General features: G+C 45.2%; 1 protein-coding gene across 4 annotated transcripts in view; it reads left to right on the top strand.

Moving 5' to 3' along the window:
• Positions 1 to 13,597: 13,597 nt before the first annotated feature.
• Positions 13,598 to 13,870, top strand: part of MYLK4 (myosin light chain kinase family member 4) — a 69,425-nt gene continuing 69,152 nt past the window's right edge. The window contains exon 1 of one of the 4 annotated variants that reach the window (XM_065912735.1): positions 13,598 to 13,817. In XM_065912735.1, coding sequence (XP_065768807.1) covers positions 13,801 to 13,817 — 17 coding nt within the window. In that variant the 5' untranslated portion in view covers positions 13,598 to 13,800. The remainder of the gene's footprint in view (positions 13,818 to 13,870) is intronic. The other 3 variants (XM_065912736.1, XM_065912739.1, XM_065912741.1) reach the window with 3 other exon arrangements.

Below are 13,870 nucleotides of genomic sequence, written 5' to 3' on the forward strand. Positions count from 1 at the left end.
TAGGAAGTAAGGGGAAAGCAGAGAGCTTTTCTTGTATCTGCTTAATTGCCTTCAGCTCAGTATAATCTGTGGACTTCCTAGGTGGCCTAGTGGTAAAGAATATGCCGGACGATACAAGAGAACTCGGGTTCAGTCGTTGGGTCAGGAAGATCCCCTGGAGAAGGAAATGGCAACCCTCTCCAGTATTCTTGCCTAGGAAACCCCATGGACAGAGGAACCTGGTGGGCTGCAGTCCATGACTTTGCAGTCTGACTCCGCAAAGAGTCAGACACGACTGAACGACTAAACGGTGACAGTATAATGCTTAGGCCAAAGGGACGCAGTTTGGTGTGGCGTGTTCCGCTGCTGGTCAGGTTCCAGAGCTGTCCTCAAAATGAGTTTTGAAGGAAAGTATTTCTAAATATGGAAACAGTACACTACAATAATTTTAAACATTTGTAGAAATAAATGGACTTGTAGTCACCTTTAACACAAAATATTTTGAAATAGTAATAACAAACCAGGCAAGATCTATGAAGCTTCTTGAATCTTTTAATAAATGTAAAGCTTAAAACTTAACTTTTTTAAAACTAATACACACTTATTGTGAAAAATCTACTCAGATTCTCACTTAATACTTCAACACCCTCTTCCAGTCTTTTAAAAATGCATTTTAAGACTCTGCTGTGTATATACATATAAGTGTAATTCTGTATCTGCCTTTATTGTTACCTAATATATATTTTCAAAAGTTTTTACTGTAATGGGAAAGCATTCATTGTGTAATAGTAAAAGTTAGAAGGTACGAAGCTATATAGTGTAGTCCTGTCTTATTTTTATACAAGTGCTTTGTTCATATTTATATATATATATTTAAAAGAAAAGAATCAGAAAAAGGAAAAAAAGAGAAGACAAAACCCTCCGTATCTCCATGTGTACACGTACTTTACTCCTGTGGTCTCATCCATGAATAAAATCGAGCCATTTGGATGGAATGCGAGGTGAAAATGTGCCGACTTGCCCTCGAATCTGCTCTTGAGTGGGCCGTGGTGTGACCTTGGCAAGCTGCTGCCCTTCGCAGGCTCAGCTTCCAAACCTGAGGGGGTTCCGGCAATGCCTCCCAGCCTGTTGTGAGCGGTCAGCCATCCTAGGAACGTAAAGGGGTTTAGGACCTTGTCGGTCTCCCTCTAAGCCCTCTATGACTCTGTTTTCCTGAACCCCAGCTCATTCTGTCTGAAGTTCAAAGTTTTCTCCACTAGATGGTGATACTAGAAAAATAAAATGAATAAATGGTAGCAGCTTCCCTATCCAGATTTAAACTTTCTGTTTTAATCAACATAAAAACAAATAAGTTTAAGCCCTGTTATAAGACTGTAGTGAATGAGATCAACGTAAAGCAATAAACCTTCGGTTTAAGCTTCCTCCTCGAGTCCCTGCCCGCTGTCTTGTTTTTAGCCGGCCTTGGCGTTCTCTCTCTCTGTCCTCCGGCCCCACGATCACGGTGGGGGTGACGGGCATGTGCGTGGCTCTGCTCTCAGATCGGCCATCTGTTCAGTGGCCACAAGGAAAGTCTCAGTGTGGCTGGGGGTCCCGAGTGCTGCCGGGCAATGAGCCGCAGTGTTGTCGAGCCTCGGGTGTCATCTTGCCCCTGACATTCACACCAAGGCCTGTTGGATGTTCTGGGTTCAGTTAACCCCGCTGTGACGCACGTGCCCGAATCTTTAGTCTGCATCCTAAACGTCAGCCCCAGGGTCGTCCCTTCTCCTTCCTGCCACAGGGGTCCTCTCCCCTGACTTAGCCTCACCCGCCTTTCTTGTCCTGACTTTCCCCTGTGTCACTTCTCATTACGTTTATTCCAATAAATTATATACTTCTTGCTGCTATACTGAGACCGTCGAATTGTTTTATTTTATTACTGGTCTTACTGGTATAAAAGAACGGCCTTGACTTTTATTAATTTATTTCATATTTGACTTTTGTTAGTTTCAAGTGATTTTCAGTTGGTATTTGTGATGCAAAAAGAATATATCTGAACTTTGAAATCAGTTTCTGGCACCGAGCTTCAAAAATCCTTGGAATTTCCTGAGTGACAGGAGAGCCAGTGAGGTGACACCTGGCGGGTCCCGGGAGAACTTCAGAACAGGGCGGGTCACCAGAAAGGCCAGCCACACAACTCGAGGTTGGAACTGCGGGCCAGCCATCTCTGCGGACGGAGGGGCCCTGCATCTGTAGCCGTAGGACTGCTGGCCCCTGAGCCTGGAGTCTGAAATGGGCCATCCTTGCGGGGCACTCTGCCCTGACCCGTGGGTTCTGATAAGAGCGCTGGTGTCAAGAGAATTGACTTGTAGGATGTCGCCTACTTGGTGTCAGAACAATACTGTCCCTCTTGATTTCCAAAGCATTTTTTTTCTTTCTGAATTGCACTGGTCAATACTAGTTATTATTACATTGTTGGAGAAAGCAGATCATTTTACCCTGTAAAGTGAAAGGTGAATTGACGGAGGCAAAACTCCTACTTCAATCCCCGATTTTTTAAAACTTCCAGCCAAGTAGAGACTAGTTGTGTCTTGGTTACCATCTACTCTTCAGTTTAGCGCATCCTCTGCATCGTCCTCGAGTCTCCAGGCCGGTCTGACGCCTTGTCTGCCCTCACGGCGGACGCCCTGTGGCGCTGTGACCGGCCGCTGCGCGTCTGTTTCCACTCTGCCCTCCGCTTCCACGTGCAGGACCGCGCGGGTCCCGACCCGACCTGTGGGGCGCCGGGCGGGCTTGATGGGGCAGTGAGTGAAAGCCACCAGGTCAAGGGCAGGCTTGACCCTCTGCCCCAAGGCTCACATCAGGAGTCGTTTCTTCCAGAAAGACCACCCAAACGGGGCTTTTAGTCATGTAAAGATTAGAGGAGTACTTTGAGAGAACCCTTCCATGAAGAAAAAGGGCAGTGTTTTGGAGGTGGGAATAAGATGGTCTCCTAGGAGCAGTGGGAAGAAAGACTGGCTTGTTCTGGGGAGAGCTGGGTTTTTAACTGAAAGGAGAATAGAATGTGGAGGGTCAGCCGTGATGTCTGTTTCCTTCTTGTCTCTCGAACTGAATTTGAAACCCTACGGGAAGAAGATCGGGACGGTTCAGGAGACGCTGGGCGTTCTGGCCCCGAATCTGGGTCTGGAGGACCAGCCGTAAGCGGTGGAAGGAGGCCACCTCCGCCGCCCTGCCCTGGCCCGGGGAGGGGGCGGCTCCCCACTCAGACCCTGGTGCTCCCCCGCGGCCCCATCGGCAGTGCTGGTGCCCAGGTTTCTTCCAGGAGGGTCTTGACAGTGGCCTTCACCCAGCGGGCAGCAGGGCCCTGCAGGCTACGTGAGGACTGCGGCCCACGGAGCTGCTGGCAGCACATTTCAGCGACCCTTTGAGGAATTTCCAGAAATATTAATAAGTAGGGGGTTCACAGGTTGCTGCTAAGTGACTGGTTGGTAAAATGAGGCAAGTGTAAAGGAGGATCTCAGAGACGTTGTTAAGAAGGCATTAAAATTAATGTGAAGTTCAACAAATGATCCCATCAAAAGTGAGTAAATGACAGAGAAAAAACGAACCTTGGCTTCTACTTATACCACAGGCAAAAATTAATTCAAGATGGACCACAGGCCCACATGTAAAAGCCAGAAGTCTGGCTTCTACAGGGAGACATGGAAGAATATCCGCATGGCTTTGGGGTACATGAAAGTTTGTTAGCGATGGTGTAAACAGCACTGCTCATTAAAAAATATATATGAGTATATATATATGTATATGTTGAACTTAATTAAATTTTAAAACATCTGCTTTTCAAAAGACATCTGTGGGAAAATGAAACCATAAGCCATAGCCTGAGAGAAAATATTTGTAATACATATATCTGCACTGGACTTACTTCGAGAGTATATAAAGAGAATTATCGTAACGCAACAATAAGACAAAATACCCCTGTTTTTAAGTGCACAAAAGGTATAAAAGAATGCTTCACAAAGGAAGGCACATAGATAGAAAGGCACAGGAAAGATGCACTTTAAAGCTACCATGAAATGCCACCGCAGTCCGTCTCCTGTGCTAAGGTGCTTCAGCCGTGTCTGACTCTGTGTGACCCCATGGACTGTAGCCCACCAGGCTCCTCTGTCCACGGGATTCTCCAGGCAAGAACCCTGGAGTGAATTGCCATGCCCTCCTCCAGGGGATCTTCCTGGCCCAGGGATCAAACCACACTCCCTCTAGAATGCCTGAAACTAAAAAGATTGACCACATTACGTACTGTTAAAAGGGCAAACACACCCTTGCCCATAATCCAGTAATTCTATTCCCGGAGGATTTACCCAGGAGAGATAGAAACATGCTCACCACAGCTAGGGAGTGGCCCCTGCTTGCTGTAACTAGAGAGAGCCCTTGTGCAGCAAGGAAGACCCAGCGCAACCAAAAAAAAAAAAAATCTCATCAACCTGTACCTTCAAAATGGGTGCAGGTTGTTTATGCAGTTTATATGAGGTTGATTAAACCCCCCAAGATCCTGTTTCCTGCCCGTGAGAATGACTGCAGCTCACAGAGCCGTCAGCACCACACGCTGGCAGGGATGCAGAGCAGCCGCAACGCCCACACGCTGCTGGCGCGTCGCCGCTGGAAGCCCGGAATGGGCTCTTAGAGAAGCTTGCCGATTTCTTATAAAACTAAACGCGCCATCTGCTCTATGACCCATCCGTTGTACTCTTATGTATTTACTCCAAGGAAATGAAAACATATGTATAAAATGTCTTGTAGAAGTGTGTTTATAGAAGCTTTATTTGCAATAGCAAAACAAGCCAAGACCTGGATACACTGTAAATATGCAGGTGATGGATGGACAGGTCGTGGTCCCTCATACGGTGAAGTGCTACAGTGGACCAGGAAAGGAGGAACTGCAAACCACACGGGGCTCCCACAAATGCCACGCGGAGGGAAGGAAGCCAGCGCAGAGGGCTCAGGCAGTGAGTCCCTTGCAAGTTCAAGAGCAGGCAAGTCTCGGGAATCTGGGTCTTAGAAATCAGTGTCATTGAGGCAGGGATTGACTGAAAGGGGGCATAGCAGGAATGTTACGCGTACGGGTTGGGATGTGGTCTAATTAAGAACTAAGCACTGCTAGCAAATTTCCCCTCAGTTAAAAAATTCAAGGGGTTTCCGTTTCCAATAATGGCAGCTGGGAAATTCAGATAGATCAATACACGTAACTGCTGAAAACAAGTAGTGTTGCTGAATAAAATGGTTTAGAAATCTTCCTAAAAGTATCAGAGACCTGATAAACAGGAACTTGTTGTTTTAGTTGCTAAGTCATGTTGGACTCTTTGCGACCCCATGGACTGTAGCCCACCAGGCTCCTCTGTCCATGGGATTCTCCAGGCAAGAATACTGGAGTGGCTTGCCATTTCCTCCCCCAGGGGATCTTCCCGACCCAGGGATCAAACCCACACTTCCTGCATTGGCAGGTGGATTCTTCACCACTGAGCCATCAGGGAAGCATGAAAATAGGAACTATCTGGGAACAATCTGAGGGAAATGCAAATCCAAACAGAGCAGAAGAACCTGAGCACAAGAGGTCCTTCTGCCCCGAGTGCTTTTACCAATTCTGCCAATTCTGAGAGTGTCCGTCATGAGCCCAGGGTCTACCCGAGCTGAGAGTTCACCCTCAAGCAGAGGGGCCTGAGAGACCTCCCTCCCCCTTCATGGAGCTGGCATCCAGAGGGCAGTAACCCCTGGTGATGATGAACAGGATGCAAATCCACCCCCACAACCACTGCCTCTCACTATTACACTCACATTTTTTTTCCTGGCATTGTTAAATGTTCTTCTACGTGTGACTTAATAGAAATATAATGTTCTTTCTTATGGAAGGACTACAACTATTCAACCAGCTTGTACTTATGTTCTATCTCAATTTTTTAAATATAATAAATAACGTCATCATTGATAACTTCAAAGATATTATTTTGCAATTCTATTTCCTTTGGGGCGAAAGTCTTAGGAATGCAATTGTGGGGTCACAGAGCATGGCAGAACTGCCTTCCCCAAAGAGGAGAGCAATCTCCATTCCAACCAGAAGTGTCGGAGGGTGCTGTGCTGGGCCCTCCCCGGCCTCATGCACATTCAAAATGTTTCCCGGATGACAGCTGGGACTTGTAACGCCCTTTTACCATTTTACCAGCTGCCACGGTCCTTTTGCACCAAGAAACGTCAATACTTTTGAATATATGGGTTAAAAACTAAAAAACCTATGAACCATTACATAGTAGCCAGATTTATTTTCTAACTAAAGATACAACCTTTACCCTTGATAAGAAATAAGACCCTCCTGAGAATATGGGGCGATTTCACCAGCCCCCCTTCAGCCCCCATTACCCTCTCTGCCGCAGTGTTTTCCCATGGAAAATTTCTCTCCTCAACCTTACCCTCTTGGGAAAAGCAGGCCAACATTTGGTCAGAAGAACATGGCTTGGGCTTTGCACTTCTGTAATTTCATGCCTCGTTCCTGTCATAAGCTCCTTCTAGCTCTTAAAATTCACTTCTAATTTAGAAGGTAGAAAAGCATCCTCAAGAATGGAAACATAAATATACCCTTCCTCAAATTCCAGCTGGAAAAAATGATGATTCATGCTGCAGAACGGAATCTCTCACACTGGGACCTGAATACTCTCACTTTTCCCAGTTGTTTAGAGCAGTCTCAACAGAAGAGTAAATGTTACCTCACAGCAAGTGTTTTATTTTGTTCTTTCATTCTTAGGCTTAAAGAATTAACGGGAGGGAGATGTGTTTGTGGAATGGGGGACGAGAGGCAGAGAGACTCCTGTGGTGTTGCGTTGGAATTAGAGAACTCTAAGGATGAACTCACAGTTTGAGAAAATTTTACTTCCAGCTCCATCCACTGAAAAGGACTGGACAGCCAGTAACAAAGAGCTCCCTGTTGCCTTGGTCTTGGTCTTGGCTTCTAAATCCATTCTTCCCTGAAAGGAACCACGGCTTCTCTGAGAAATGGTAGGTTCTAGAAGAGCGGGAGAAGTACATGGTGAGCTTCAGTATCTCTTTATGCCAGAAAGTCAGGATGTGCCCCCTAAAACAGGGGCATGTCAGAAGTATTTTGGCCAAATTCGGGACAATTTGAGCATCAGCGTGAATAGCACAGTTCAGTTCAGTTCAGTTCAGTTGCTCAGTCGTGTCTGACTCTTTGCGACACCATGAATCGAAGCACACCAGGCCTCCCTGTCCATCACCAACTCCCGGAGTTTACTCAAACTCATGCCCATGGAGTCGGTGATGCCATTCAGCCATCTCATCCTCTGTCGTCCCCGTCTCCTGCTGCCCCCAATCCCTCCCAGCATCAGGGTCTTTTCCAGTGAGTCAACTCTTGGTGGCCAAAGTATTGGAGTTTCAGCCTCAGCATCAGTCCTTCCAATGAACACCCAGGACTGATCTCCTTTAGGATGGGCTGGTTGGATCTCCTTGCAGTCCAAGGGACTCTCAAGAGGCTTCTCCAACACCACAGTTCAAAAGCATCAATTTTTTGGTGCTCAGCCTTCTTTACGGTCCAGCTCTCACATCCACACATGACCACTGGAAAAACCATAGCCTTGACCAGACGGACCTTTGTTGGCAAAGTAATATCTCTGCTTTTTAATATGCTATCTAGGTTGGTCATAACTTTCCTTCCAAGGAGTAAGCGTCTTTTAATTTCATGGCTGCAGTCACCATCTGCAGTGATTTTGGAGTCCAAAAAAATAAAGTCTGACACTGTTTCCATTGTCTCCCCATCTATTTCTCATGAGGTGATGGGACCAGATGCCATGATCTTAATTTTCTGAATGTTAAGCTTTAAGCCAACATTTTCACTCTCTTCTTTCACTTTCATCAAGAGACTTTTTAGTTCCTCTTCACTTTCTGCCTTAAGGGTGGTGTCATCTGCATGTCTGAGGTTATCGATATTTCTCCTGGCCATCTTGCTTGATTCCAGCTTGTATTTCTTCCAGTCCAGCATTTCTCATGATGTACTCTGCATATAAGTTAAACAAGCAGGGTGACAATGTACAGCCTTGATATACTCCTTTTCCTGTTTGGAACCAGTCTGTTGTCTCATGTCCAATTCTAACTGTTGCTTCGTGACCTGCATACAGGTTTCTCAAGAGGCAGGTCAGGTGGTCTGGTATTCCCATCTCTTTCAGGATTTTCCACAGTTTATTGTGATTCACACAGAGAATGTGTTTTATGTTCAGAAATGATACTGAAAGGGAGGGTATCAGGATGGGGATGGAAAACTTCTTAATAGAAGAATATCAGTTAACAAGTGTAGAAAATGATAGGATTGGGAAGTCACTTATCAGTCATTGTGGTGATAGCTGATTCACGCAAGGATGGGTACTTAAGTCATCAAGTGATAGACTGTTGTGGAATGGGATGCCCATAAAATCTCGCAAGTTAGTTACTAATTGCAAAGGGAAAAGGATAATCTTATTATTAAGAAATCTAGCAGATGCCTCCTGGATCAGATTACCAAACTATATGATTGACCATGGCACAATCTTCATCATGTACCACCTATCGAGACATTCTGAGAAGGACCTACTGCCCCTGACGTGGTTTTCATGCCCTGTGGTTGCCTGGTTCAGACTTTGAGGAACAATCTCTCAATTCAAACTGAGAGACATTTTATGGAGAAACTGAATCAAAAATATAAAAAATCTCAATGTCATGAAAGGTTAAAAAAAAAACTTGGTTTTTGTTCTCGAAATAGATAAAAAGGAGACTGAAAAGCATGTCAACAAAATGCGTTGTGTGATTTTTTGTTTTTTTTGTTTTTTGTTTTTTTGCTGTGTGATTTTTGGTTGGATCCTGTCTCTGATCTCAGGAGACATGATAATGTATTTCGGGGTAAAGTTTCATGAGGTCTGTAACTCAGAAAAGAGAGACAGCAAACATTGAAAATATAAACACTTGGTGAATCTATGTGCAGGGTGTATGGATATTCATTGTACTATTCATGCAAATCCTTTGCAGCTTTTAAGTTCTAAAAAAGAAACAAAACATATCTAGCGAAAATTATACAGAAGTGGTATGAGCTTCAGAAATGTATTTCTGAATTTACAAAAAGTATTGCACCATGCACTTCGTTCCTATTGAATATCATATGTTTTCTAAGCAGTAGATTAACTCCATGACTTGTGTTTACATTTTACAAGAAAGCAAAAAAGGGTATAATTATGTGAACGAACTGTGCAACTTTTATAGAAGTAATGAACTGAAAGATTATTTGGTACTTCTGAGGAGACTAATTTTTAAAGGGCCCTAGATGTATATTCATATAGTTTTTTTCAATCCTTCTATTTTCATTTTTTATTACATAAAATTTAGCTACTTACTCACCGTCACCTGGACAGTTTAAGGGTCTAATATCAGCTGGGTTGTAAACAAGTCTGAATGTTCCATAACATCACTGTCCTCCTGGTTCAAAGTGTCCTCTCTGCAAGTAGAAAGTAAGAGATACAAATTAGCTTTAAATTTCCATTAATTTTCTACTAATTAGGAAACCCTACCCCGTGCGGCATTCCTTCCAGGAGAGAAGAGTGAAGTCTTCGATCTTTCCCACCCACCATTTCCTCTTCCTCTCTCTGGCCCCAGCTGACCTGGAAAGTGCAGGCTATGATTTATGACTCCTCGGGTCCAGCCTAGGTCACTTGGAACAGGCGGCCACCAACTGCTGAGTGGCGATTTTTTTTTCTCTTAAGTTTCCCTTTCATTATTTATATTGTTGGGTTTTCTCCTTTGTTTATTACTTTTTTGAACTATAATTCGCACACCCCAAAATTCACCCATCATCAGTGGACAACTGAACTATGTGTTAGGAAGCATACTGAAGTGTTCAAAATGTTTTTTGAACGTTTCTGTCATCCCAGTAAGATTTTGCTTGCAGTTCATCCTTGTTTCTACTCTCAGCCTGAGGCAACTCGAATCTACTTCCTGTGTCTACGGATTTGCCTTTTCTGGACATTTCACGCAAACGGAGAGTCACAGTGTAAGGCCTCTCTTTCTGACTCTGTTCGCTCAGCGCAGTGTTTTTGTTTATCCAGGTTGTAGCCAGGATGAGTGCTTCATTCACTTCTACTGTTGAGTAGCATTCCATCTGAGTGGATACATCGAGCACTTTTCTCCGTTCACTGAATCTGCTGCTGGACAGTGGATTGTTTCCAGGTTTTGTGAATAACACTGCCGAACATTTGCACCCAAGGCTTTGCTTGTTCACGTATTTTCATTTCTCTTGGGTAGATGCCTGGGAGAAGAATTGTTAGGTCAAATGGAGAATGACTTTAACCAACTGCCAACCTATTGCCTAAGACCTGCATCATTTCACGCTTCCTCCAACATGTATGTTGAGGGTTCCAGTTATTCCACACCCTCACCAACACGTCCTTCATCTATCTTTTTATTATAGTTCTACTAGGGTGTGAAATGTTATTTCGTTGTGATTTTAATGCATCCCTCTAATGATAGATTTTTGAGCATTTTTGTGTGCATATTAACTATTATATGTTTTCTTTTATAAGATGTCCTTCAAATCTCTTGTCCATTTTTAGAATTGGGTTGTCTTCATATTGCTGATTTGTAAGGGTCTGTGTCAGGATATGGGTCTTTTATCAAATATGCGGTTTCACAGTGTTTTCTCCAAGTCTGCTGCTTGTTTTTCCATTTTTCAATGGTGTCTTCTGAGGAGCAAATTTTGAATTTTGGTGAGTACAGTGTATCAGGTTTTGCTTTCATGGATCATAGTCAATGATGCTTTTTGAAAGGAAAGTTCAGTAGCTGTGTAGATAGTAGGGGGTCTTTCTTTGCATTCTGGGGTTTGTGAAGATGGCTGCACTCTTGTGTGCAGACATGCAAGAGCCTTGCTGCTCCAAGACCCTCAGGATGCCAAGCACAGGCAGACGCTGTCAGCACTGTCCAGGCTGTCTCTGCACCAGCCAGCACACGGAGTCCCTGGCCATGCCTGCCTCACCGCTCCTGCGACAGCACACTCTCGTGCTGGTCGATGTCCATTGAAAGCAATCGTAGTTTCTATGGCTCTGAGAAATGATGTTTTCTAAGGTTGAAGAAAGGGAACGTGTTAGTTGCTCAGTTGTGTCTGACTGTGACCCCATGGACTTAGCCCGCCAGGCTCCTCTGTCCACGGAATTCTCCAGGCAAGAATACTAGAGTGGGTTTCCATTTCCTTCTGCAGGGGGTCTTCCCGACCCAGGGATTGAACCTGGATCTCCTGCATTGCAGGAGGATTCTTTACCTAAGGTTAGGATTTTTATAAAAGATTTGTAGCTCCATAGTATGAGGGAAATCCAGGGGAAATGTCTGGAGCTGTTTCCACCTCTACTGTGAAGTTTCCCACTAGTAACAGCACCTTTAGAGACATCTGGTTATTTTATGGTGTGGACCTTCTGAGGTGAGGTGGGGAGGCCAGAGCGGGTCCGCCCGCGTTGCCTGTTTTTCTTGGTGGTTAGGATTGTACCAGGCTGCTTGCGCTCGGCGCCACCAGACGCTGGAGATGGTGTGACGTAGCAGAACCGCACTACTGCTGTCTGATTTTAGAAAAGTAGAATGATAGGAGTTCTTTCCATGGACTTCTCCTTTAGGACACTTAGGCACAGTTAAAAACCTTCTCTCTAGTGAACTCTGGTATTTTGGCCACCTGATGCAAAGAGCTGACTCATTTGAAGAGACCCTGATGTTGGGAAATATTGAAGGCAGGAGGAGAAGGGGATGACAGAGGATGAGATGGTTGGATGGCATCACTGACTTGATGGACATGAGTTTGGGTAAACTCCAGGAGTTGGTGATGGACAGGGAGGCCTGGCGTGCTGCGGTTCATGGAGTTGCAGATAGTCGGACATGACTAAGCGACTGAACCGAACTGAACTAGTGATCAATCAACAGATGTGTATCGAATATATACTGTGCCCGAAACTGTCTGCCTGTGATGACCTCATGTCTGCAGCCCGGACCTCTCCCCTGAAGTCCAGGTTTCTGTCTCACGACCTATGAAATTCAGATATCTAACAGAGCTATCAAACATGGAAGTCCTGACTCCCCCCAAAGTCACTTCTCCGTCACAGCCAATGTCAGCTCCCGCCTCCACATGCTCAGGAAAAAACGTGGAGAGTCATCCTTGCCTTCCGGCTTCCTTTCACTCCTCACATCCAATCCATCATAAATCCTGGTGGATCTAAATGAGTATGAAGTCCTGGATGAGATTCCCATGTGGAAAAGGGGCACTAGGGAGGAACTCATAAAGCCTGAATAAAGTATTTGTTTTTGTTGTTGTTTAGTCACTAAGTCAAGTTCAACTCTTTGCAGCCTGCCAGGCTCTTCTGCCCGTGGGATTTCCAGGGCAAGAATATTGGAGTGGGTTGCCATGCCCTCCTCCAGGGTATCTTTCCAACCCAGGGATCAAACCCAGGTCTCCTGCACTGCAGACGGATTCTTTACCGTCTGAGCCAGCAGGGAGAGTATGCCATCAAATTAGCTGAAGGCCACTCACCTGGCTTTCTCTGGGTGTGGGAATTGGTCACCTTATCCACACTTCACAGTCTAATTACTCCAAGGAAACTGATAACCTCAAATCAGTTCAGTCTTTTCATGACAGTTCTGTCACGTAATCTATCTTTCACAAACATATAATATTGTGGAGTTACTCTGCCTGAAGAGCAAAGTTCTCTGGTCCTAGAAAAATATCCAAAGTTTGGCTTTTTGAAAGATTTTACTATAATTCTTTATATTCTACTCAAAATGAAAATGTATTCTTATTTAATATGGAAAACACTGATCTGAATTAAAGATAAGAGCTTTAGTCTTTGAAAAGCAAGAGGTCACTAGAGGCGGGTTGGGGCGGAGAGCGGGGGCTCTGAAAGATGAAAATGAGAGAACTGTAGGATCATCTGTATCAGTTCTATTTTCTGGGGAATCAATGTTTTATGCAACTTCAGTAAGTCTAGGAATCCCCTGCTGTTGCGATCAGGCAGGTGGTTTGTTGGCAGGGGATTCTCTTTTCTTGGCCTGGGGTGGAAGACGGGGGGAGGCAGAGTGTTGTTTGCAGGGAGAGTTTGTGAAACCTCACTCCTGTTCTTTGTCACTCCCCCGCACGCCTGTGCCTTTGAACTTTCCCCGGAGCTGTAAATAGCTGGAGATGTTGCAAATAATCTTAAGCGCTGAGAACCTTAAAACTGTCCAGAGCTTTTGCCGGCAGAAGCTCTCTCCTACTGTAGTGGGTTGTGTTCAAAGTGTAAGGTGGGCAAAAAAGGTGGGCTTCCCACACTTGAACCCCCAATCTGGGAACGTGCCCGAGACGCCAAGACCGAAAAGGGCGGCAGAGCGGGGCGTGCGATGGCAAAGACAGACGCGGCTTTGTCGTCCCGAGGCTGCTCCCGCCGTGACGTGACGAGAAGGTGAAGGTGATATTTCATCCGCGGCCACGGCACATCCTCTCCTTACCTGACCTCTGAAATGGAGCCATCGGCCTTGAAAAGCCCGGCGTCTAAAATTAATGTTCTTCCCCGTCTGACTGAGAAGGCAACAGCTGAGCAACATGAGATCAGGGACCATCTGAGCTTAAACAGGGGCTCAAAGTGGCATTCGAGAGAGAGGCTACTTCCTCCCGGAGTGGACACTTGTCTTTTCAGAAGACTTACTCCGACTGCAAGGCCAGACCTTTACCAGGGAGTTGAGTAGTCGTTCTGAACTCTGCAAACTCCCCTTTATCTGCTGGATCTTGTGCTCTACGCTTGGAGTGGTCTGAGCCCCAGCATGTCCTCTTTTAAATGGTAATCACTCTATTTTCTTTCTTTATTTCTATGTTGTCTTACATAGCAAGATT

This window comes from Muntiacus reevesi, chromosome 20, assembly GCF_963930625.1.
Source record: "Muntiacus reevesi chromosome 20, mMunRee1.1, whole genome shotgun sequence".
In the NCBI taxonomy this organism is placed as follows: domain Eukaryota; kingdom Metazoa; phylum Chordata; class Mammalia; order Artiodactyla; family Cervidae; genus Muntiacus; species Muntiacus reevesi.